Source organism: Oryx dammah, unplaced genomic scaffold (assembly GCF_014754425.2).
Source record: "Oryx dammah isolate SB20612 unplaced genomic scaffold, SCBI_Odam_1.1 HiC_scaffold_2, whole genome shotgun sequence".
NCBI classification, from domain to species: domain Eukaryota; kingdom Metazoa; phylum Chordata; class Mammalia; order Artiodactyla; family Bovidae; genus Oryx; species Oryx dammah.
In genome coordinates this window covers 174,296,055-174,318,653 of record NW_024070186.1, presented here as the reverse complement: position 1 = coordinate 174,318,653, position 22,599 = coordinate 174,296,055, and the positions used below count along the sequence as shown (strand labels likewise).

At 44.1% G+C, this 22,599-nt stretch overlaps 1 protein-coding gene across 2 annotated transcripts in view; it reads right to left on the bottom strand.

Moving 5' to 3' along the window:
• Positions 1–22,599, bottom strand: part of VPS35L (VPS35 endosomal protein sorting factor like) — a 141,317-nt gene that overhangs the window by 16,985 nt on the left and 101,733 nt on the right. For both annotated transcript variants that reach the window (XM_040257169.1, XM_040257157.1), the window contains exon 27: positions 4,930–5,069. In XM_040257169.1, coding sequence (XP_040113103.1) covers positions 4,930–5,069 — 140 coding nt within the window. The remainder of the gene's footprint in view (positions 1–4,929; positions 5,070–22,599) is intronic.

Sequence of the window (22,599 nt, the reverse complement as noted above, 5' to 3'; positions counted from 1 at the left end):
GTCCTTGGTCTGCGAGAAACCTTCTATTAAACATCACTGTTTGGGAGAAAGAATACCCTGGAAACAACTAACTTCCCAAGAGAGCTGAGAGGCAGCGAAGACAGCGCCAAGCACACACATCCTGGCTTTGAATTCTATCTTGGCCGCTCATTGGCTGGTGACCCTGGGCGAGTCACTTGACCTTTCTGTGCCAGGGCCTGCTTCTGTGAGAGGAGGATAATCAAAGGGTTGTTTGGAGTGAATACTGGTGAACTGCTGGCTGGCTCTCTCTGTGTTAAATAATATTCAAGTCCTTTACAAAAGGAGCCAGAACACAGAAGGGCTGGGAGGAAGTGCAGGAAAGAGAAGTGGAGCATTGGCGGGGTGGGGGCGGGGGGCCACAGAGCAGCTGGAGGGCAGGAGACAGATCACCATGGAGACGAGAGGCTGTGGGTGAGTCTGGGGTCTCTGGCGCTCCCTGGCCTCGCTGCTGCCAGCCCACCCGTCCTGCCAGCTCATGCCCCTCTAGCCTCTCATCACCGAGGCTCTCTTCCAGTCCCTCCAGTGCTGCTGGGTGCCCCTGCCCACCTCAAGGCCTTACCCATGCTGTTCCCTCCACCCCGAATGTCACCCTACCCCCCTCACTTACAGAACTACCAGTCTTCCTCTGAGCTTAGCTCAAATCACACATTCTCAGGGCACTTCCCTGACCCACTTCCCTTCAAAATTTGAGTCTCTCAGAAGTGCCTGTAATTCTTTATGACACTTTATACAACCGGAGTTAAGTATTGATTTGCTTGGAGTCTGTCTCCTTGCATGGAAGCACACATTTCTGTTCACTCCTCCATTCCCAGATCAACAAATATTTGCAGGGTAGACGCAATGAATGAAGCTTTGCATCTGGATACCATGCTTTGCTGACGGCTGGACCTTTTCACTAAGCTAAGAAGGAGAGAAGACATTTCCCTGCTGTGTCCTGGTGATCAGTGCCAGAAAACTGAGGGGGAACATTTCCATTGCCTACAAATTTCAACTGAATCAAAATTAGGCATCTGCAGTCGTTCACACCAAGCTTGTTCAATTCATTCTAGTTTCCTTGTCCTACCAAAAGTTGTTCAAAGAAATATGTTAGTTCAAGATTATGGAGAAAACTGTTCTGCAGTCCACCAAGAGGCTGACCACTGCTAACACCAGAGCAGAATGCTTCAGAATGCGCCAAAAGTGGGGCTGCTTGCTAAGGAGAGAGGGCTGTCCTGGGGGAATGTTCACCTCTGTATTCGTAAGTATGAATAAAGTGGACCAGTTATTTTATTTGGTCTAAAATGGCATCCTTTTTTTTTTTTTCCTAAACAAATAAAATGAGTCAAAGCTTTTCAAACCCATTCTTTAAAGAAGTCTTGTGCTCTGGAGTGGGAATGCAAAATGGTATAGCCACTATAGAAAGCAGTACACAGGTACCTCAAAGAATTACAAGCAGAACTGTGATGTAATCCAGCAGTTCCCTCCTCTGGGTACTTGGTCAGCATTTGAAGTCACTAATATCTCAAAGAGATACTAGTGCTCTTCTGTCCACTGTAGCATCATCACAACAGCCAAGAGGTAGAAACAAACAAGATGTCCATTGATAGATAAATGGATAAAGAAAATGTGGCATACACATACAACGGACTGTTACCCAGCTGTATGAAAAAGAAGGAAATGCCCTCATATACAACAACATGGATGAACCTTGAGGATATTATGGTGAGTTAAACAGGCCAGAAAGACAAACACACCATGATTCCACTTATATAAGGCATCTAGAATAGTCCTTTCAAAGGGTGGAATTCAAGGGCTGGAGGGGGAGGAAAACAGGGAGTCACTAATTAATGAGTTTAAAGGTTCAGTTAAGGAAGATGAATAAGCTGTAGGGATCTGCTGTACAGTGTTGGGCCTTGAGTCAACAAAGTTACGTCATACACTTAAAAATGTGTTAAGAGGGCAGACATGGTAAGTGTCCTTACAATTAAAGAATTAAATTTTAAAAGTAAAATAATAAAAGTTATGACAAGAAAGGTAACAATGTGAACCAGGTAAAAGAGGGATACGGGAGTCGTCTCCTGCTGAACCCACTGACCACAGTGGGGTTCGCACATGGCCCATCCTCCGGCCTCTGAGCCGGGTGAGCACTCAACCTTGGCTCTTTAGACTTAACATCTCATGGCACCTGGAGAGCCAGCCAGTAGTTACTATGCTGTGTCCCATAAGAGGGATGTAGGGTTGTAAAGTCCCAACCACCTTGAGCAATAAAGCCTCCTGCAAATGTTTCAGGCAGGACAGGCTCTGGGGTAGCACAGACTTCCCAGCTCTGCTTCTCACCAGTGGTGCAACCCCAGGCAAGCCTCCCAGGTCCTGCCTTGCAGGATCCTAGAGACTGGATATTGACAAAGGGAGCTAGCATGGCACGAGGCACCTAGTAAGTCCAGAACTGTGGCTAGAACCATCTTAACATCTTGAGAAATCCTGGCAAAAGCCAGAGCACTATCAGGAACAATGAAGTCTGACAGGGGTAGGGTTACCTGAATGCCTCAGGGAACAGGTAAGCAATAGAAAACGATTTAATGGACCCAGAGGCGCCCAGGGACCTGGAGAGAGTACACATGCCCCCCCTAGGACAGGCAGCTGCTCTCCAGCTGAGGACAACCGGCCAGGTGGGGAATGCGGGCCTCATAGGGCTGGACCTGATTTTTTCTCAAGGAACTGGAAATCTGGGTTTCTCTGTGATCTATAAATTTTAAATGGGGGTAATTCATTCCAAATGTTTTCCACCATGATGCAGCCAACAAGTATGTCTCCAGGCTAGATTCCACCCACTGGTCATCAGCTTGTGATCCGAGGGACCAAGCTTCTGGTTCATGACGGACTTTCACAGCGATCTTTTCAGTCGACCCTCACAGCGGCTCTGCTAGGTGTGTATCTGGATGATATTTTAAAAAGGTGACAACGGAAACTCTGAAAGTTACAAAACTTTCTCAAGGCCACAAGGCTGTCGAGCCATTGGGTCAGGACTAACACAAGTTTCTGACTCCAAGCACAAGGCTCCAATGATTTTTTAACAGAGAAAACCTCATATGCAGAAGGAAAAGGTAATCCAATTAATCAGTAAACTATGACACTGATCCACTTCCTCATTAGAAATCCTGATTTTATCACCTGACAAATAACTAGAAGAGCAAAAAATGAGAGAGAGTGATTATAAACTACTAAGAAGGATACCAGAACACACTGAAGTTGAGCATCAAGCCTGCCTCCCGAACATCCCAGGCTCTCTTCAAAGAATTTGGGATTTGAACTTGGAAAGTTGGGAGCAACTCAGTTTTTGTTTTCTCAACTTCACTGAGATGATTCACACACCCAACAATTCACTCGCTTAAAATGCACAATTTGTTGGTTGTTCGTATATTCACAGAGTTCATATATTCACAATCATCATCACAACTTTAGAACATTTTCATCACGCCAAAGTAACCCCATACCTGTGGGAGCTGAATGTTTCATGGCCTGAGACAAGAGGGACATTTCTTAGTGTGGTCCTAGAACCACCTATAATTGACTCAAGGGAGCTTTCAAAAATGCTGATTCCAGGGCCAATCTTACCTAGGAAGTGAGACTTTCAGTACGGAAGTGGGGATGGGACAGAGCAAGACTACATTTTAAAAAGCATCCATGGTTCCTACGCACATCTGGCTTCACCATGAGCCAACCCATTTTGTGCCTGGACTTTTTATGACCTGGTGAAGCCTACACACAACTCAGAGTTCTATTTCTAAAGCAGAAAATAAAATACGTAGGACCACAAAGGAAATCAATTATGCTAAAATACAGTTGTCAAAATATTTTTTCAACGTATCTATCTGTTATACTGTGATCTATTACTTCTTGGTGAATACATTTAAATAACAGAACTAGCCAATGGGCCTAATAACTATTGCACTTGTGAAGGAAGGAAACATGTAGACAGTCTTCTGAAATGTCTCTCACACCTGAAATGTGATATAAACATACTGCTGATTATTTTGGTGACAAAGTCCCAGTTACTACAACTGGTACTATGGTTCATTGCCTGTGATTTGTAATGAAGTGAAAGGCTAAATTTCACTGAGGTTTGTAAAAGGAAAGTTGTTTTTTTTTCTCTCTCTCATCTGAGTTCGTGGCTGCTCTGCCAGATCCCCATGGGTTAGGTGCACCCCAAGTTAAGAACCCCAACTAGAGTGAGGGCCCTAATGCTGGATCCTGGGAGTGGCCCTGATTCCTTCCAGCCCAAACCTGACTATTCATCCCCTATATTCCACAAGAAACCCCAGCATCTTCCAACAACAGCCCTTTGACTTTCACTATCTTGTGTATTCTGGTATTTGCCATCAAAATAACATCACCATTACCTCTTCAAGCGCTTACTATATACTAAGGCACTGATGGAGAAGGGAGATGGCAACCCACTCCAGCATTCTTGCCTGGAGAATCCCCATGGATAGAGGAGCCTGGCCGGCTGCAGTCCATGGAGTCACAGAGTTGGACATGACGGAGTGACTAAGCACAGCACAAGTCACTGTTCTAACCACCTATGTATATTTGCTCACTTATTATGCCCATTTTGTAAATGAGGAAACTGCACCCTGGTGATGTTACACAATCATTTGAAACTACAGAGCTGGAAGGAAAGGAAGGGATTTCCCCCTAGGTGTTTTGGTCCAGTGGCTTGAGCCCTGAACAAGTAGTACCTCCTTCACCATATAGAAAACCTTGACTATATACCCTGGACACAGATGAATATAAATGCATTGAGAAATTCAAATATCTGACTACAAAACCAACAAAGATTTTAAACTATCCCTGCACTTCTAGGGCAAAGAATGTATATAAAACAGGTCAAAGAAAGACATCACCTACAGGTCTTCTGGGGAAACGTACCGGAACTATTAATAATGTAGAAAAGAAATTGCAGAGAAATTCCAGAAGGAATGATTCTGAGGGCCGCATCTTTCCATCAATATTAATCATCTTGGGAACTTCTGGAACGAGGCTTATGGCGGCTTTGAAAAAGGCATCAGCTGCAAGACAGAAGAGAAGTCCACATATGAGAATGTCGAAAAATTCAGGGTCTGCTTTCTTCTTCACGCGGCCCAGAAGCCAAGCCTGAGAGAGGCATGTGGAAGTCAGGCCACACCGAGGGCCCAAGACAGCTGGTGGGTCCTCGAAGAGGGTTTCTGCACCGTGACTGACTCAGTGGAACATTTGGGTGAGAGGCGCTGCTGCTGCCTCCCAGCTCTTCTCTTCTCCTCCTTCCTTCTTGGAGCAATTTGGCTCCAAGGACCTCAGTCAAACTGGCTTTAGATAGTAAGTGAAAAAAGTGCAGCAAATTATCACAGAGAGTACAGAAGTCAGTTGTTGGGATGGAAGGCTTCATCTGAACTGGCTCAGTCAACCCTCCTGTCCAGCCCAGGAGGAAAGTGCTGTCTGAGGGCCCACTCCACAGTTGCAGAAAGAGACGTGCCTGGTCCTATGACAGAGCCAGTGTGTGCAGGAGGGTCCAGCCGCAGTGGTGGAGCCCAGGTCAAGCTCTGGTTTGTCTGAATCTACTCTAATGCACGCTGTATTCGTTAAGGAGATAACAATGGAAATGTCTGAAGCAAAGTGTGTGTGTGCGTGCACATGCGCATATAGCTGTAAAGACTTCTGATTAGGTGACAGTTTCAGGGAATCATCTGGAAAATGAAGGCCTTTTAAGAAATATGTAATAGTCTATAAACCAGGAAGACCTCCAAGGGTGAGAGGAAGGAAGAGGAGGGGAGAAGAGAGGAGGAGGGATGAAGAGGAAGTGGGGTGCTGAGAAAGGGGGCTCAACAGGAGGACACAGACGGGGAGGAAGGGGGTGAAGGGGGAGGATTGGAGGTGGGGGGGGGGGGTGAGATGGAGAGGGAGAGAGAGAGTTCCTTCTAGAACTGCCAAAGTATTAACCATGAGAAAGAGCCTCAGGGTCAAACCAGACAGAACACTGACCTGACAAATGAAATTTTAAACTACCCGACAAGATCAAACGTTTGCATGGTCCAAATACACTTCCACTCTGAAATGGCCTGCAGTGATGCAGAGAGAACAGCTCTCTGGCCGGCAGCACCCCAAGTTCAAACTGGAGCCCCGCCAGCGCAGCAGAGGGGCAGATGCAACAACAGACGCCCAGGCTGGCCGGGGACAGAGGCTGGCCCTTAATGAGAAGAGTCTGCGTCTGAAGCTGGAGAGTGGGGTTTTGCCTTCTCTTCCTTCTTTCAAAGGGGGGAGAAAATCACAATATGGAAAGACACCAGGTTTACTACCTGAAGTTCCCTCTGCTCCAGAAGCTCGCCTCCCAGGCTGCTTCTGGGACCCGCAGTGGCACCCTAGCATGTTCACTGATACGGAGGGGTCAAGAGTTGACAACATGCAGTGTGGTGGTGAGCCCAACGTGATCACACTCATTAACACCGATCCGCTGGGAACCTGCTCTGTGCTCTGCTCTAAGGGGATCTCATCCTAATATAGGGGTTCTGGTAGATGAACCTCCCAGAAACAGTCAGAAGCAGCAGGATCTTCTGTCTTGGCCTCCAGACAGTAGTAACTGGCACTATTCATAGAAACCAGAGGAACTCCTAGGCCGTGTCTTAAGGCAACTTACATTCTCAGTCCTCAAGCAGGCCTATGGGGAAGGTACAATTATTTCCACGCCCAGATGACAAACCAAGCTCAAAAAGTGAGTGGCCAGGTGAAAATAGCCCATGGATGGTAAAAGACTGAGCTCAGCAGAATTTAAAGGCCATCACTAGCACTAGAACTGAGCGACACAATCAGATTTGTGTTTTTTAACAGAAACGCAAGTCTGCAAATGATAGCTGTCATAAAGAGTTTATTACATCCAGAACACAAAAAGAAATTCTACAACAATGAGAAAACAAGTTACCTGACTGAAGGTTACCCTGAATAGACATTTTTTCCAAAGAAAATACACAAATGGTCATCAAGCATATGAAAAGATGTTCAAATCATTCATCACGAGAAGTGCAAATCATAAACACAGTGAAATATCATCTAACACCCATGAGAATACCCACTATGACAAAAAACAGAAACAAAAGCCAGGAAATAACAAGTGTTGCCAAAGAAACTGAAGTCTCTTATGTACTGCTGGTGGGAATCTAAACTGGTGCAGCTGCTGTGGAAAACAGTCTGGTGGTTCCTCAAAAAGGTAAACATAGAATTACCATCTTCTAGCAATGCAATGGCACCCTACTCCAGTACTCCTGCCTGCAAAATCCCATGGACGGAGAAGCTTGGTGGGCTGCAGTCCATGGGGTCGCTAGAGTCGGACACACACGACTGAGCGACTTCACTTTCACTTTTCACGTTCTTCATGCATTGGAGAAGGAAATGGCAACCCACTCCAGTGTTCTTGCCTGGAGAATCCCAGGGACTAGGAAGCCTGGTGGACTGCCGTCTATGGGGTCACACATAGTCAGACACGACTGAAGCGACTTAGCAGCAACAGCAATGCCACTTCTAGGGGTCTACCCCAAAGAAATGAAAGCAGGGACTCAAACAGGTATTTATACATGAATGGTCACAGCAGCAATATTCACAAGAGCCAAAAGGTGGAAACAACCCAATGAACACATAAACAAAACACAGTATGTGTGTGTGTGTGCTAAGACACTTCAGTCATGTCCGACTCTTCACAACCCTACGTACTGTATGTAGCCTGCCAGGCTCCTCTGTCCATGGGATTCTCCAGGCAAGAACACTGGAGTGGGTTGCCAAGTCCTCCTCCAGGGGATCTTTCCGATTCAGGTATAGAACTCGAGTCTCCTAATATTTCCTGCATTGGCTGGCAGGTTCTTTACCACTAGTGCCACGTGGGAAGCCCAACATAACATGGTACATATACACAAAGGGGTATTGCTGCTAAGTCGCTTCAGTCGTGTCCAACTCTGTGCGAGCCCATAGACGGCAGCCCACCAGGCTCCACCGTCCCTGGGATTCTCCAGGCAAGAACACTGGAGTGGGTTGCCATTTCCAAAGGGGTATTACAAGGCCTTAAAAAGGAAGGAAATTCTTACATGTGCTAGAAATATGGACAAAGTTTGAAAATGTTCCAAATTGGGAAAGGAGTATGTCAAAGCTGTATACTGTCACCCTCCTTATTTAACTTATATGCAGAGTACATCATGAGAAATGCTGGGCTGGATGAAGCACAAGCTGGAATCAAGATTGCTGGGAGAAATGTCAAAAACCTCAGATATGCAGATGACACCACCCTTATGGAAGAAAGTGTAGAGGAACTAAAGAACCTCTTGATGAAAGTTAAAGAGGAGAGTGAAACAGCTGGCTTAAAACTCAACATTCAGAAAACTAAGATCATGGCATCCGGTCCCATCGCTTCGTAGCAAATAGATGGGGAATCAATGGAAAGAGTGACAGACTTTATTTGGGGGGCTCCAAAATCACTGCAGATGGTGACTGCAGCCATGACATTAAAAAGACACTTGCTCCTTGGAAGGAAAGCTATGACAAACCTAGACAGCATATTAAAAAGCAGAGACATTACTTTGTCAACAAAGGTCCGTCTAGTCAAGGCTATGGTTTTTCCAGTAGTCATGTATGGATGTGAGAGTTGGACCATAAAGAAAGCTGAGTGCCAAAGAACTGATGCTTTTGAACTGTGGTGTTGGAGAAGACTCTTGAGAGTCCTTTGGGCAGCAAGGAGATCAAACCAGTCAATCCTAAAAAAATCAGTCCTGAATATTCATTGGAAGGGCTGATGCTGAAGCTGAAGCTCCAATACTCTGGCCACCTGATGTGAAGAACCGACTCATTAGAAAAAACCCTGATGCTGGGAAAGATTGAGGGCAGGAGGAGAAGGGGACAACAGAGGATGAGATGGTTGGATGGCATTACCGACTCAATGGACATAACTTTGAGTAAGCTCCAGGAGTTGGTGATGGATAGGCATGCTGCAGTCCATGGGGTCACCAAGAGTAGGATGCAACTGAGTGACTGAACTGAGCTGAAATGAAATAGGTCAGACGAAAGGACGAACAGTATCTGATTTCACTTGTATGAAGTATTCAGAGTGGTCAAATTCAGAGAGATAAAGAAGAATGGGAAGGAGGGAACAGAGTTACCACTTTACCGGTACAGAGTTTCATGCTCTTTGGGATGATGAAATAGTTCTGGAAATGGAGAGTGGTGATGGTTGCACAGGGTTGTGAATGTACTGAAAGCCACTGAATTGTACACTCAAAAATGGTTACAATGGTAAATTTCATGTCATGTAAACTTAACAACAATACAAAAACTCAAAAAAAGAGCTGAGCCTGCCCTTGACATTACCCCCCAAGAGAGCACAGGCAGGCCTGGACTCCACCACATCTGGCATTTTCCTCCTGGCTCCGCAGGCATCACTTTCCGGCGAGGACATTAAGTCCATTAGAAAACAAGGTGAAGAGCTTCTCTTGGCAGGAACTAAAACTCTGCTCAGAACAACCTGAAAGACTGTTTATTCTATTTATGTGCTTGTTACCAAGTGGCCCTGAGAAAAGTGCCCGTTATTATGACTCATTAAGGAGGGAGCCACTATGTGCTGAGCGCTCTGCTCCTCACAGTCACCCCACTGAAGCCCCATCCAGAGGAGGGAACTACAAGAAATAGTTACTTAAGGGCTGAGGCAGGAAATGCTCCAAAGCAGATGTCTAACCTCAGAAGACTTGCCCCATATATAAAGTCTTGTCTAGGAGGCTTCTTAATTTTGTCTTGGTAATTAGAACTCAAATGCTGCTGCTGCTGCTGCTAAGTCACTTCAGTCGTGTCTGACTCTGTGCGACCCCATAGACGGCAGCCCACCAGGCTCCGCCATCCCTGGGATTCTCCAGGCAAGAACACTGGAGTGGGTTGCCATTTCCTTCTCCAATGCATGAAAGTGAAATGTGAAAGTGAAGTTGCTCAGTCGTGTCTGACCCTCAGCGACACCATCCACTGCAGCCTACCAGGCTCCTCCGTCCATGGGATTTTCCAGGCAAGAGTACTGGAGTGGGGTGCCATTCTAGTGTGTATGAAAACAGCTTTTTTCTCATAGTTCAGAATAATCATAATATAACATTTAAAAAACTGAAGTTTGTTGATAACATTATGTAAATTTCATGTATACAACATTATATCTCTATTTCTATATAACCTACAGCACATAGTAACACTTGACTCATTGTGGCTATTAAAAGTCAGAGAAGACAATTACAGATAAAATGGGTTAAAAAAAATTTTTAAGCACCTCTAGGAAAAGGAGAAATCAGATTCCAATTCATAAAGAGTATTACCCTTGTTCCACTGGGGGAAGAAAAAACATGTATTGGGTTGGCCAAAAGGTTCATTTGGGTTTTTCCATAAGATCTTCCAGAAAAACTTGAACAAACTTTTTGGCCAACCCAATATATGCACTGGCTCCCCCATGCTATGCCTTCCTCCATCTGAATCTTCTGAGGTCTCAAGGGATACCTAGATTTCTTTTCCATATTTCATCTTCAAAAAAAAAAAAATCAAAACAAAGGAAAAAATAGACCCAGGCCTGGCTGATCTCACCCCAGAGTTCATTCTGCTTGAGATCCTTTTTCTTGAGGTGCTGACTGCTCTGCAGACAGGCATTCTGCTGCTGTTCTCTGCACAGTAATCAGCATGTCCTTCAAGTGCTGCGGGGCACTGGTAGAGAAGATACACAGCCACTGTCCCTGAAGTCACAGTAAGAAGCACCGTGCTACTCTCAGAGACGGTGTTTTCCAAAACTGCTTGATCGTAAGAATCATCAAGGTCCTTGTAAAAAAAAAAAAAAAAAAATACAGCTCCCAGGGCCCCAAACATCCATCTGCAAACTGAGGGGAATGGAACATGGTAAAGCCATTTTGCAAAATAATCTGGCGGGTCCTCCAGTTCTACATGGATGCTGCATATATACGGACACACACGCTACCATGTGAATGACTCTTGAAAACCATTATGCTAAATGGATGGAGCTAGTCATAAAAGATCTGCATTGTACGACTCCATATGAAATGACTGGAATGAGCAAATCCATCAAAACAAAAAGGAGACAGGTGGTTGGCAGGGTGGGGAATGACTGCTTAATGGATTTGGGGTTTTCTTTCGGGGAGATGGAAATGTTCTGGAATTAATGACCATGATCACAAAATTCCAAATATACTAAAAACCACTGAACTGTACAACTTAAGAGGATGGATTTTATGCTGCATGAATCAATTCTCAATAAAGCTATTATTTAAAATACATATATGGGTTCCCAGGCTCCACCTTAAATGGAGGCTATTAAACCAGACTATCCAAGACAGAGACTCAGAAATCTAACTTTAAAAAAAATATTTCTCTTTCAATAACTAACAGAGTCACGCAGTTCTCCTCTCACTCCTGTCTTTGGCCATCCAGCTTCCCTTCCCAGAGGCAAAGACTACTATCTGCTGCTTGGGTATGCTTCCAAGTATACAGGAACAAATACATTTTCCTTTTAGTTTTTCTTTCTCTCTTCCTCTTTTTACAGTGTTAACATACAGTAGACACCATTTTGCAACTCCTCACCCACTACTTAACAACAGTCTCGGAGATTAATCCTTCATGTATGTAAAGCACATCTTTGTTCTCTTTTACAACCAAAAAGTGGAATTTGGTCCATTTCCTTTTTTCCTCCATTTTTTTTTTAAGAGATAAAAGGCTGCTGCTGCTGCTGCTGCTGCTGCTGCTAAGTCGCTTCAGTTGTATCCGACTCTTAGCGACCCCATGGACTGCAGCCCACCAGGCTCCTCCGTCCATGGGATTTTCCAGGCAAGAGTACTGGAGTGGGGTGCCATTGCCTTCTCTGAGATAAAAGGCACACAATATCAAATTTACCATCCTGATCATTTGATTCATCTTTTTTCAAAGAAACAAGTTTCTCCAGTGAATTTTATGATTCAACAGGTTTGAAAAAAAATTGTTCTAAATCCTTCAGCTAAATGCAGAATATGAGTTTCTAACAGCAAATGGCACATTCTGAAAGGTTTAATCCGGAGATATTTGGCCAGAAACAAATAGAAGTAGTAAGCAACAATGAAATTCAGCCAGGGCAGGCTACCTCCTCATTTCCCAGGGAGGCCTAGCATTGAACTTTTGATAACTTTCTGTTTGAAGTTACAAGTTTTTGTTTCCCAGCCTGGGGAGTTTCAAAGGGTCTGCAGAATACCAAAGGAGGATGATATTCTAGAACCCTCTACCAGGACGAGGAGAAATCAAACACACAGCCACTGAAACTACAGAATGGTCACTAAAGTACATACCACTAGCAAACCCTGGGAGAAGCTGAAAATAAGGGCTCAGCTGAAGGTCTTAAGTAAACTAGGTATGTTGGGATTACCTGTATTACCCATGCTGCCTAGCTACTGAGAATAACTGAGTCAACGGTTCTCCATGCATGAAGGTTTTTCTGCATCAATTTAGCTTGACTGGAGAAAAACTGAAAACAATTCAACTGTAAGGGACTAGTTAAAGAAATTATTGCACTGCCACACTGTGGAAATGATATCATTAATAAAGAGAATAGTACTTTGGTATGTTTTGAAGTATAATACATTATACCTATGATATATTAAGGAAAAAATGTTATACAACTGTATATAGCATGATACTATCTCTACAAGAAAAGAAATATATATACACATATATTTTTGTTGTTTTTGTGTTTGGTTGCTAAGTCATGTCCAATTCCTTGCAATCCCGTGGACTATAGCCTGCCAGGCTCCTCTGTCCATGGGATTTCCCGGGCAAGAATACTGGAGTGGGTTGCCATTTCCTTCGCCAGGGGATCGTCCTCACCCAGGGATCGAACACAAGTCTCCTGCTTGGCAGGCGGATTCTTTACCACTCAGCTACCTAGGAAGCCCCATAAATATATTTAGCTGGATGCATAAATAAAGGGAGGCAAGATAATGCCAAACTACAAAGTTATCCAGGAGTGTTGGCTGAGAGCAAAGAAAACCAGGATCTTTCATGTACTGCTAGATTACTGTTCTGGAATTTTTATTTACAGATTTCCAAAAATACTTTTTCTTTAGCAAAGTCAATACAAATTTATTACAAAATTTTCAATCACAGAAGTGTACACGACAGAAGGGGCAGTGAGGTAGAGAGGCAAGATGGTCAAAGGGCGTTCGGAAGAGTAGCCCCTTCTTTCTTTACTAGAGCAGGGCATGCTGAGGATAGAGCTGGGGAAGGATCGCTGCGGACTCTAGCACTCCTGCCGCGCCCTGAGGGTTGCCCACCCCCTTCGTCTGCGTAAGGCCAGGCACCAAGTTACGATGACACACACGTCCCAGCGCTTCCAGGGCTTGGGGTGCTGCACCGCACTCCACAGTCAATGATTCTCTGCTCTACAAAGGGAGTCAGAGCATGCTCACTAGACAGCTTCATTTCTTCTCAAGGCTTGAAAAGGCTTTGTTCACCCTATGCTTTGAGGCATCTTCCAGCTGCTGCAGAAACTGAGGGGCCAGCAGCCTCCCACACACAGGCCCACCTGAGGAGCCCCACTGCTATCTGTTCTGTGCACTGAAGCTCTGCACAGGACTCTCTGAACAAGGTTCCAGGTTCTGAGAGGAAAGTATCAATCAGACAACTGCCCGTAAGTTTCAAAATGCTCAGTTAGGATGCAAGTTGCTCACCGTCTATAGGAGCAAAAAACTAGAAAGAGTTCAAATGTTTTTCCACAGGAATTTGGGGAAAAAAAAATGGAAGCGGGGTTTGGGGAAATAATGTATAGCCCACCCTGCTCCTGCCAAAAAAAGAAAGAAAGAAAAGAAATAGAATACTGAATAGTTTACAAAGAATGGGGTGAATCTACATGTATTAACATGGTGGGCAGGAAGAAGGTGTGAGGACAGAGGCCCAAATTTATTGATCAGCAAAAATGCAAGTTGAAAAACACTGGGGAAGTCACATTCCCATTTCTAAGGTGGGGCTTGGTGGGACTGCATGTTTATATAAGAATATAGATAGATGAGAAGAGCATATAGGGAGAAGAGTAGAGGAGAGAGGAAGAGAGCATATGAGAATAAGAGGGCATTTTTAAATGGATATATAGAAGGAAAAAATCAAGACAAATATACAAACTGTAAACAGTGGACTTTTCAGAAATGAGGAGAAAGAGTAGAGTAACAGGTGACTTTTATCTGGGGGCTTTTTACTTTCTAAGATCTGCAGTTCTGTATTGTCAGAATTTTTTTCAAATGAGCATGGAATATTAAAATAAAAATCACTAAGATTTAAAATAAAGTACAGGCCGTCTATTTTTCAACAGGATACAGGACAGTCTCCTCAAACACACGTCATACATGATAAAACTCAAGTTTAACTGCGATCTCTGACAGTAAGTTCATCCTGTATGTCCTGGGCATTGTCAATACAGAATACAACTCAGTACCTGAGTCATAAGACAGGATCAGGAAGTGATAACGCAGGCCACCTTCAGAGGTGGCGTTTTATTTTTTAAACAGTGCAGTGGGTCAGTGCTAATGGAAATCTTTACTACTTATCAGGGTCATAAACTCCTAAACAAGACCTCAAGAGTAATTCACCCCATTCCATTCCAAGACCTTCAGCTATCATTGCCCTCCTGGACAACTCAGAAGGACAGCTGTCCTAATCCAGGGAATGTCAAGAAAGGAAACATCACGTTTCTTAAGTAAAAATGTCATGAGTGGTTGAAAGATTCCCATGCCTTGAATATACCTTATTAAAGCAGGGTTCAGGCTACAAGAACTGTTCACTCTCTCTCAGGTCCAATCAGTTCCACTGCTGAACATTTTCACCAGTCTTCAGCATTTTCCATCTCTGGATAAGTTTAGGTTTGGACTGGATAATATCTATATAGTGGAAACTACCGTATAAAATGCAACAACAGGGCATAGTCTACTCTCTCTCTCTGTTTATAGGACTAAATGTTTCTCCCCCACCAATTCATATGCTGAAATCCTAAACACTGAGGTGATGGTATCAGGAGGTGGGAACTTTGGGAGGTGATTAGGTCATGAGGTTGTTGCCCTCATGAATGGGATTAGTGCCCTTATAAAAGGACGCCAGAGAGCTCCTTCCTCCCTTCTGCCATGTGATGACACAATGAGATCACAGTCTATGAACCAGGAAGTCCTCACTAGACAATGAATCAGTCAGTAGCCTGATCTTGGACTTCCAGTCTCCAGAGCTGTGAGCAACAAATGTTTGTTGATTAAGCCACCTGGTCCATGGTATTTTTGTTACAGCAGCCCAAACAGACTAAGGCAGTCTTCCATGAAGGTGTGCCATCACCAAATGATAGGGGTGTCTTTGGGTAAAGCCTCATAGTCCAAATGGCCAAGTTATTATCCATAGGCAAGTTATTTATAGAGATTCAATACCATCTATTACTAAACTATGTTTTTATAATAGAACTTGTCATTATAGGAATTAAGTTTGAGGATTTAAGGACCACTGCTTTGATGATATGTGTAAAGAGCAAAATTTAAAGAAATAATGAATGCCAAAGGACAATTAAATACCTTATACATGAAACTGTCAGTGATAACAATTAAGCATTAATTTACCCTTGACTTTGCCACCTGGTTTATGCAGAATGTCGACTCTTACTCTGGAAAGTCCATCCAGACACACAAATGACTTCTCAGTTTCAGCAGCACCATGGGAGGTGCCTGTAAGTTCTCTCTTCTATCTCTGATAGGCAAGGCCTCTCTTCGAGTTGAGCACACTCAGTCCCTGTTTTACCTGACTCACATCTCTGGGTCCTGCAGGGGTAACACACTTTACTGCTAACACTGTATGAGTTCACAGGAGGCTGTGAAGGTCTTTCTGTGGACATTAAGCTTGGGTTTCCCTAAGCAGAAAGGATTAGGCATGCCTTATCTTAATTCTGACTGTCTCCTAAATACGTTATTTATTCAGTCTATACTCACTGGTCTCTAGTAACCACACACACCAAGGGTTAGAAATAAACACTGGATTTGGGGGTCACCTGGTGGTCCATTGGTTGAGAACCTGCCTTGCAATGCAGGGGACAGCAGCTCAATCCCTGATCCGTGAAGATCCCATATGCTGCCAAGAAACTAAGCCCATGTACCACAGCTACTGAGCCTGCACTCTAGAGCCCAAGGGCCACAGCTACGGAGCCCATGTGCTCAACTACTAAAGCCCATGTTCCACCACAAGAGAAACCACTGAAATTAAAAGCCTGCATGCTCTGCAACTAGAGAAAGCCCACGTGCAGCAAAGACCTAGTGCAGCCAAAAATAAATAAATATTTTTAAAAAACAACAGAAAAAAACCCACCAGATTATGTTTAGATAAGAGAAAACACTAAACTAAAGAGAAACACAGTGGTGGAAAGAGCACTTGAAGTCACTTATTAGCTAGACACTCCTGGGCAAGTCATATCACACCTCTGAGCTTCAGTTTCCTCTTTTGTAAAAAGATCAGCCACCCAGCAAATAATACGTATTGAATAAAACTAAACTGCTTTGCTTGGAATTCAGTTCTCTCAACAATTAGTTCCCAAGCTATCTTCCTAACTTGACCTCCCACTCAGTCCTTCCAGAGGCACCATTTTTCCAGCCTCTAGGCCTCTGCTCTTGCTGTTGCCTAGGCCAGAATGCCCCCCTCCCACCCCCTTGCCTCACTTCAACATCTACAGATCCCCCTTACCTTCCAGACTTTTCAATGCCAATTCTTTTTTTTTTTTAATTCCTCTTCCAAGTCAAGGGTCATTTCTAAAATTCCCTGGTACATTTTATGAACATCTTGCATGACACTTATCATGTGCTGCAATAACTGTAAATGGACCCACTCTCCCCCTGTCTCTTTAAGTGCATTCCTGTTTGAGCACAACGCTTGGCACAGGGGTTTGCATCTGAAAAATGGCCAAGAACTACTGGCAAGAGGAAGCAAATCACAGGCATTTACAATCATAAGCAGTGGAGTGAACTTAAAGTTGCGGGGGGGCACACCCTTGTCTTTTCTGTGGGTTTCATCCCAGCCCTTACCTCCCCTAAGGTGGACGGATCATGTCTATTCAGACAAGCTTCATGCCATCTGCCCACCCGTGAACTGTTACAGCAAAATTAACCTACTTCATCCATAATCACCAGAGAGGCCTTAAGTTTGAGAAAAGAGTCACATCAAACACATTCTTCAGAAGATGATTTGTCAACAGAACAAGTAAATATGACCTTAAGCATAAACTCCAAAGACTTGTTAAGTGGATAGAGATCGTTTTTCTCCATTACAAGCCACTCCTTACCCTCCAAAAGGCAGAAATGCAAAATTATTTTCTCCTCCGTTCTACTGCCCTGCTTCCTCCATCAGCAGTTACGATTCACAGTAGCCAGTGGGCTGCATGACAGCAGGCTTTAGCCTCTCTTCTGTGCCTCCCCATGCTCCTCATGGACCAAACCAGCACAGTGGCTGCATTCAACACGTCTATGAGCCTTGGCATATGTTTGAGCTTACCTTGTTTTCTTTTTTCTATAAATAGGAAAATGAATTATTTAAAACCCAGCAAGAGGACTTTGATGAAACTCTTCTGAACAACCGGGTTGCTTAAGAGTTAGGTCCATACCATAGAAGGTTTGGTACCATTTTATATTCATCAATACTGTAAAGAGTTATCAACCAGTATTATCATGTGGTGTCATTCATTCCTTCATCATTTATTGAGTGCCCATGTAGTAGGCAATGTGCCAGGAGCCAGGCACAGCACAGGAAATAAGGAAGATAAGAGCTGACACTCTTCAGGGGAGGGAGGGAAGCATACAATTCTTTACATATTTACTTGTTAAATAACAACAGTGATAAGTACAATGAGGGAAAGTACATAGTGTGAGGACAGTATGTCTTACAGAAGAATCTGACCTAACTTTGTTTGGGGCTTTTGCTTAAGACATGGTTTGTGAGCATAGCTCTCCAAGATGAAGATGTAAAAAATTAGTAAAACAAAGTTAGATTTTTAAGGGTGGATGCATTGAGAGGAGGAAAGAAATAGGTAGAATCTAAAAACAAATGAAAAAACATGAAATGGAAATAAAGTAAGATACAGAGAACAAACAAGTGGCTGCCAGACAGGAGTGTGGAGGGAGAACGAGAGAAATTAGAGGACGGAGATAAAGAGGTACAATCTTTCAGTTGCAAAGTAAATGAGTCAAGGGTATGAAACACACAGTGTAGGGAATATGGTAAATAACGACGTAGTACCTGTGTATGGCGAGTTAACTAGATTTATCACCATGATCATTTTGAAGTGTATAGAAATATCAAATCACTATGCTGTGTTGTACGGATATGAGAGTTGGACGATAAAGAAGGCTGAGCACCAAAGAATTGATGCTTTCAAATACTGGTGCTGGAGAAGACTCTTGAAAGACCCATGGACAGCAAAGAAATCAATCCAGTCTATCCTGAAGGCAATCAACCCTGAATATTCATTGGAAGGACTGAAGGTGAAGCTCCAATACTATGGCCACCTCATGCGAAGAGCTGAATCACTGGAAAAGACCCTGATGCTGGACAAGACTGAAGGCAGGAGGAGAAGGGGGCAACAGAGGATGAGATGGTTGGATGGCATCACTGACTCAATGGACTTGAGTTTGAGCAAACTACAGTTTATGGGGTCAAAGAGAGTCAGACATGACTTGGTGATTGAACAACATGCTGTGTTGTAGGTCAACCATAGTTTTAAAAAAACAAAAACAAAAAAACTCCTAGAAAAGTAGGTCAGATTTGGGGTTACCAGAAGTGAGGGATGGGAGGAAGAGGAACTGGATGAAGGCAGTCAAAAGGAAGAAATGTCAAGTTATAAGGTAAGTACTACGGATGTAATGTACAACATGATAAATATAATTAACACTGCTGTATTTTATCCATGAAAGTTGTTAAGAGAGTAAATTTTAAGAGTTCTCATCACAAAGAAAAAATACTTTTAAAAGTTTCTTTAATTTTGTATTTATATGAGCTGACAGGTATTCACTAAACTTACTGTGGCAAACAGTTCATGCTGTATTTAAGTCAAATCATTATACTGTACACCTTAAACTTACACAGTGCTGTATGTCAATCATATCTCAAAAAAAAAAAACTGGAAGGAAAAAATATTTTCAAACAAAGGAGAGGGAGAGAATTCTAAAGGAGGGAAAAGCATTATTATTAACGACAAGAACAAAAATCATTCTTTTTATCACTATCTTGCTCTAATTGTTCTCACTATTGTTTTATCTTTGGAGGAACTGCAGATTTGTTATTTTCAGGATAATTCAGCAGGTCAGTCTTGAAATGAACAGCTTTCCTGCAGATTTCTCTAGCTTCTGAGTATGAGAATTGGCTTTCAGAATTCTGAAACTGCAGAGCTGCACTGTATGCAGTTAGCTCCTAAACCTCAGAGCATACTTTCATCTTTTGAGAGATGATTACACTAAGTTAATATTTACTGAGCCGCTACTATGTGCCAGTGGACCGAGTACCCGAGTAGTTTCTCTCCTTTAATCTACCATAGGGACTTCCCTGGTGGTGCAGTGGTTAAGACTTTGTGCTCCCAAAGCAGGAGGCCTGGATTCATACCCTAGGAAAGGAACAATGGACCGCCTCCACCCCACCCCGGGAACCATGCCTCAATTAAAGATCCCAGGTGCTGTAACGAAGACAAAAGGTCCTGCATGCCACAACTAAGACCTGGCACAGCCAAATAAATGAAACAAATATTTTTTACAAAAATTAATAAGAGTCTGCCTGCTATGCAGGGGCCATGGGTTGGATCCCTGGTCCAGAAAGATTCCACATGCAATGGGGCAACTGAACCCAAACACCACAACCACTGAAGCTGTCGCACCTAGAGCCCCTGCTCCGCAACAAGAGAAGCCACCGCAATGAGAAGCACGCCCACTGCAACCGGAGAGTAGCCCCCGATTGCTGCACCTAGAGAAAAGCCCTTGCACAGCAAGGAAAACCCAGTACAACCAAGAATTAAAAAAAAAAAAAAATCCAACACAGGAACCACCGCCATCATCTCCACTTTACAGATGGAGAAACTGAGGCACCGTCCAGCCAATCAGTCCAAGAGCATACAGCTAATGAGCAGCAGAATCAGGATTGGGACCAGCACACTCGGGAGGTCTGAAACTCACCAGTCATTAGGGCCTCATCCCTAACACATCATATGATCCCACACATCCCCTCTTTTGCTCAGGCCAGCTCCTCTACCTGGAATGCTAACTATTCCTTCTTCCCCTCCTCACAGCCCTTCCCTGATAAACAAATGCTCTTCTTTCAAGACCCACTTTTAACATCTGTTGTTGTTGTTTAGCTGTTAAGTTGTGGCCGACTCTTGCAACCCCATGGACTGCAGCCCACCAGGCTTCTCTGTCCAAGGGATCTTCCAGGCAAGAATACTGGAGCGGGTTGCCGTTTCCTTCTCCAGGGGATCTTCCCGACCCAGGGATCAAACCTGTGGCTCCTGCATTGGCAGGTGGATCCTTTACCACTGAGCCACCAGGGAAGCCACCTTTAACAGTAATACTTTCATTGTAAAACATCCTCCTTTCTGAGTTGAGGAACTGTAAAGACAAAGGAACCAAGATAGAGAGAAAAGAACTCACTCTTGCTGTGGCTTGGTGATAATGTTCCAGAAAGAATCACTGACTAACAAGGACAAGGAGCTATCCCCAGTGACAGTGAACAGGCATCTCTGGGTCAGAATATGTGACCGACCACTGATTTACAAGTCCTTCATTTCGCCTAAAGATCTGGGAGCAATGGATGGCCCTAGACCAACCCCCTGCATGATCCAGCCTACACGCTGAACCAATGTGTCCAAAGGACCAGAACGGGCCTCCCTGTAATAAGCCTTCGTCAGCACTCCATGCTGGCCTGGCTCAGGGTTCAACTGGAGTTTACTTGTTGGGCTGAGCCAGCCCTGGCAAACCTACAGCTGATAAAGAAGGTACAGCAGGCTGGATCAAGGGAGGCCAGAAAATGAATAGGGGGGAAGGGATGTTTTATAACCAGCTGAGAGGGGAGGGATGTTTAAGGAGGCAAACAAACCCAATCAGCCCACTTCCACAAGCTTCATTTAATTTATATTTAGCCTTCCCCTTCTCAGTAATTGAATATATTATTTATTTTGGCCAGCAACTGCTGCATGTGGCTTTCAGAACAACAATAAGCTTTTAAGGTTTAGCACCACAGCATTTAGAGACTTGAGCAAAATCATTGGATAAATTATTAAGCATGAAGTGGACACTGACTCCTGCACCCCGCCCCTCCCTGTAGCAGTTTAAAGTGCAGGGGAGGAAGAGGAGGAAGCCAGAGCTCTAACACAGGGACGCTGAGTTTGTTTGGGATCTGTAACATTCAAGACATGGCTCTGAGTTTATCAAATTGGGAGAAGAAAGATCTAGGCTTCTGGGGCCTCCATATGCAGCTCACAGCTCTGGTATCTCCAGCTTACAACTCATTCCTAATGCTACAGGTGACATCAAACGCAGGGGTCCCCCACACAGGGATCCCCACACACTATTCCTGACCTTTTTAAGAGGGAACCAGTTCATAAGATTTAACTTTCCTAACATCAATTTAATCTAATTAATTAATTTAATCTAACCTTCATTTTGCACATCACTGGGTTATTGGCAGAGGCTGTTAATTTTTGTGTTGTTTCCTGCAAAACCCAAAGCAGGCATTAGGAGTAAGTTCCGCTTCTGCTGGCGAGTAATGAGGGCATACCGGCTCTTGTGAGATTTGCAGTCCTCGCTGGGGAAGGGAGTGTCCAGACAATAACAAACAAATACACACAGTAAGAAAGCATCAGATGACGGCAAGTGCAACGAAGACGTGAGGAGGATGGTACGGAGTGTGACTGGGAAGGTGGGGTTACTTTAATGAGGGTGGACAGGGAAGGACCCCAAAAGAGGCGAGGCTTGCTTCTCATCTCTGGCCCAGTAATTTTAGAAAATGCAAATATCTGGGGGGACGATCATTCTAGAAAGAGGGAACAGCAAGGGCAAAGGCTCTGAACTGGTAGATGGCTTAGTATGTTCAAAGGACAGAAAAAAAGCCGGTGTGGCTAAAGCATGGTGTGAGTTGAGGACAGAAGGCCACTGCCAGACACACCAGATCACGTGGGGACTTTAGGCCAGGTGTCTGGTGTCTATGTCTGGTGTCTTTGGTTTGATCCCAAAGGCGCTGAGAGGCTACTGGAGCACCCAAGAGTTGAGAACAAAACCAAGCAGAGTCTGAAAAGGTTCTTGGACAGCAATCATGTTTGAAGACTTCGGTGACACTGATGGGAAGGACCCAGATGCCCACAATCCTAACCCTCCACCAGTGCACCCTTCACTGGCATCCTTCCCTTCCTCATCTCACCTCATCTCACCCTCCTGACACTTCCTGGGATCACCTCCCAAATCAACTGCTCACACAATCCTGGTTCCAGGACAGCTCTGTACATCTTACAGAAACAGGTTTTGGGCAGAATTTTTATCCCTAACAGCAACC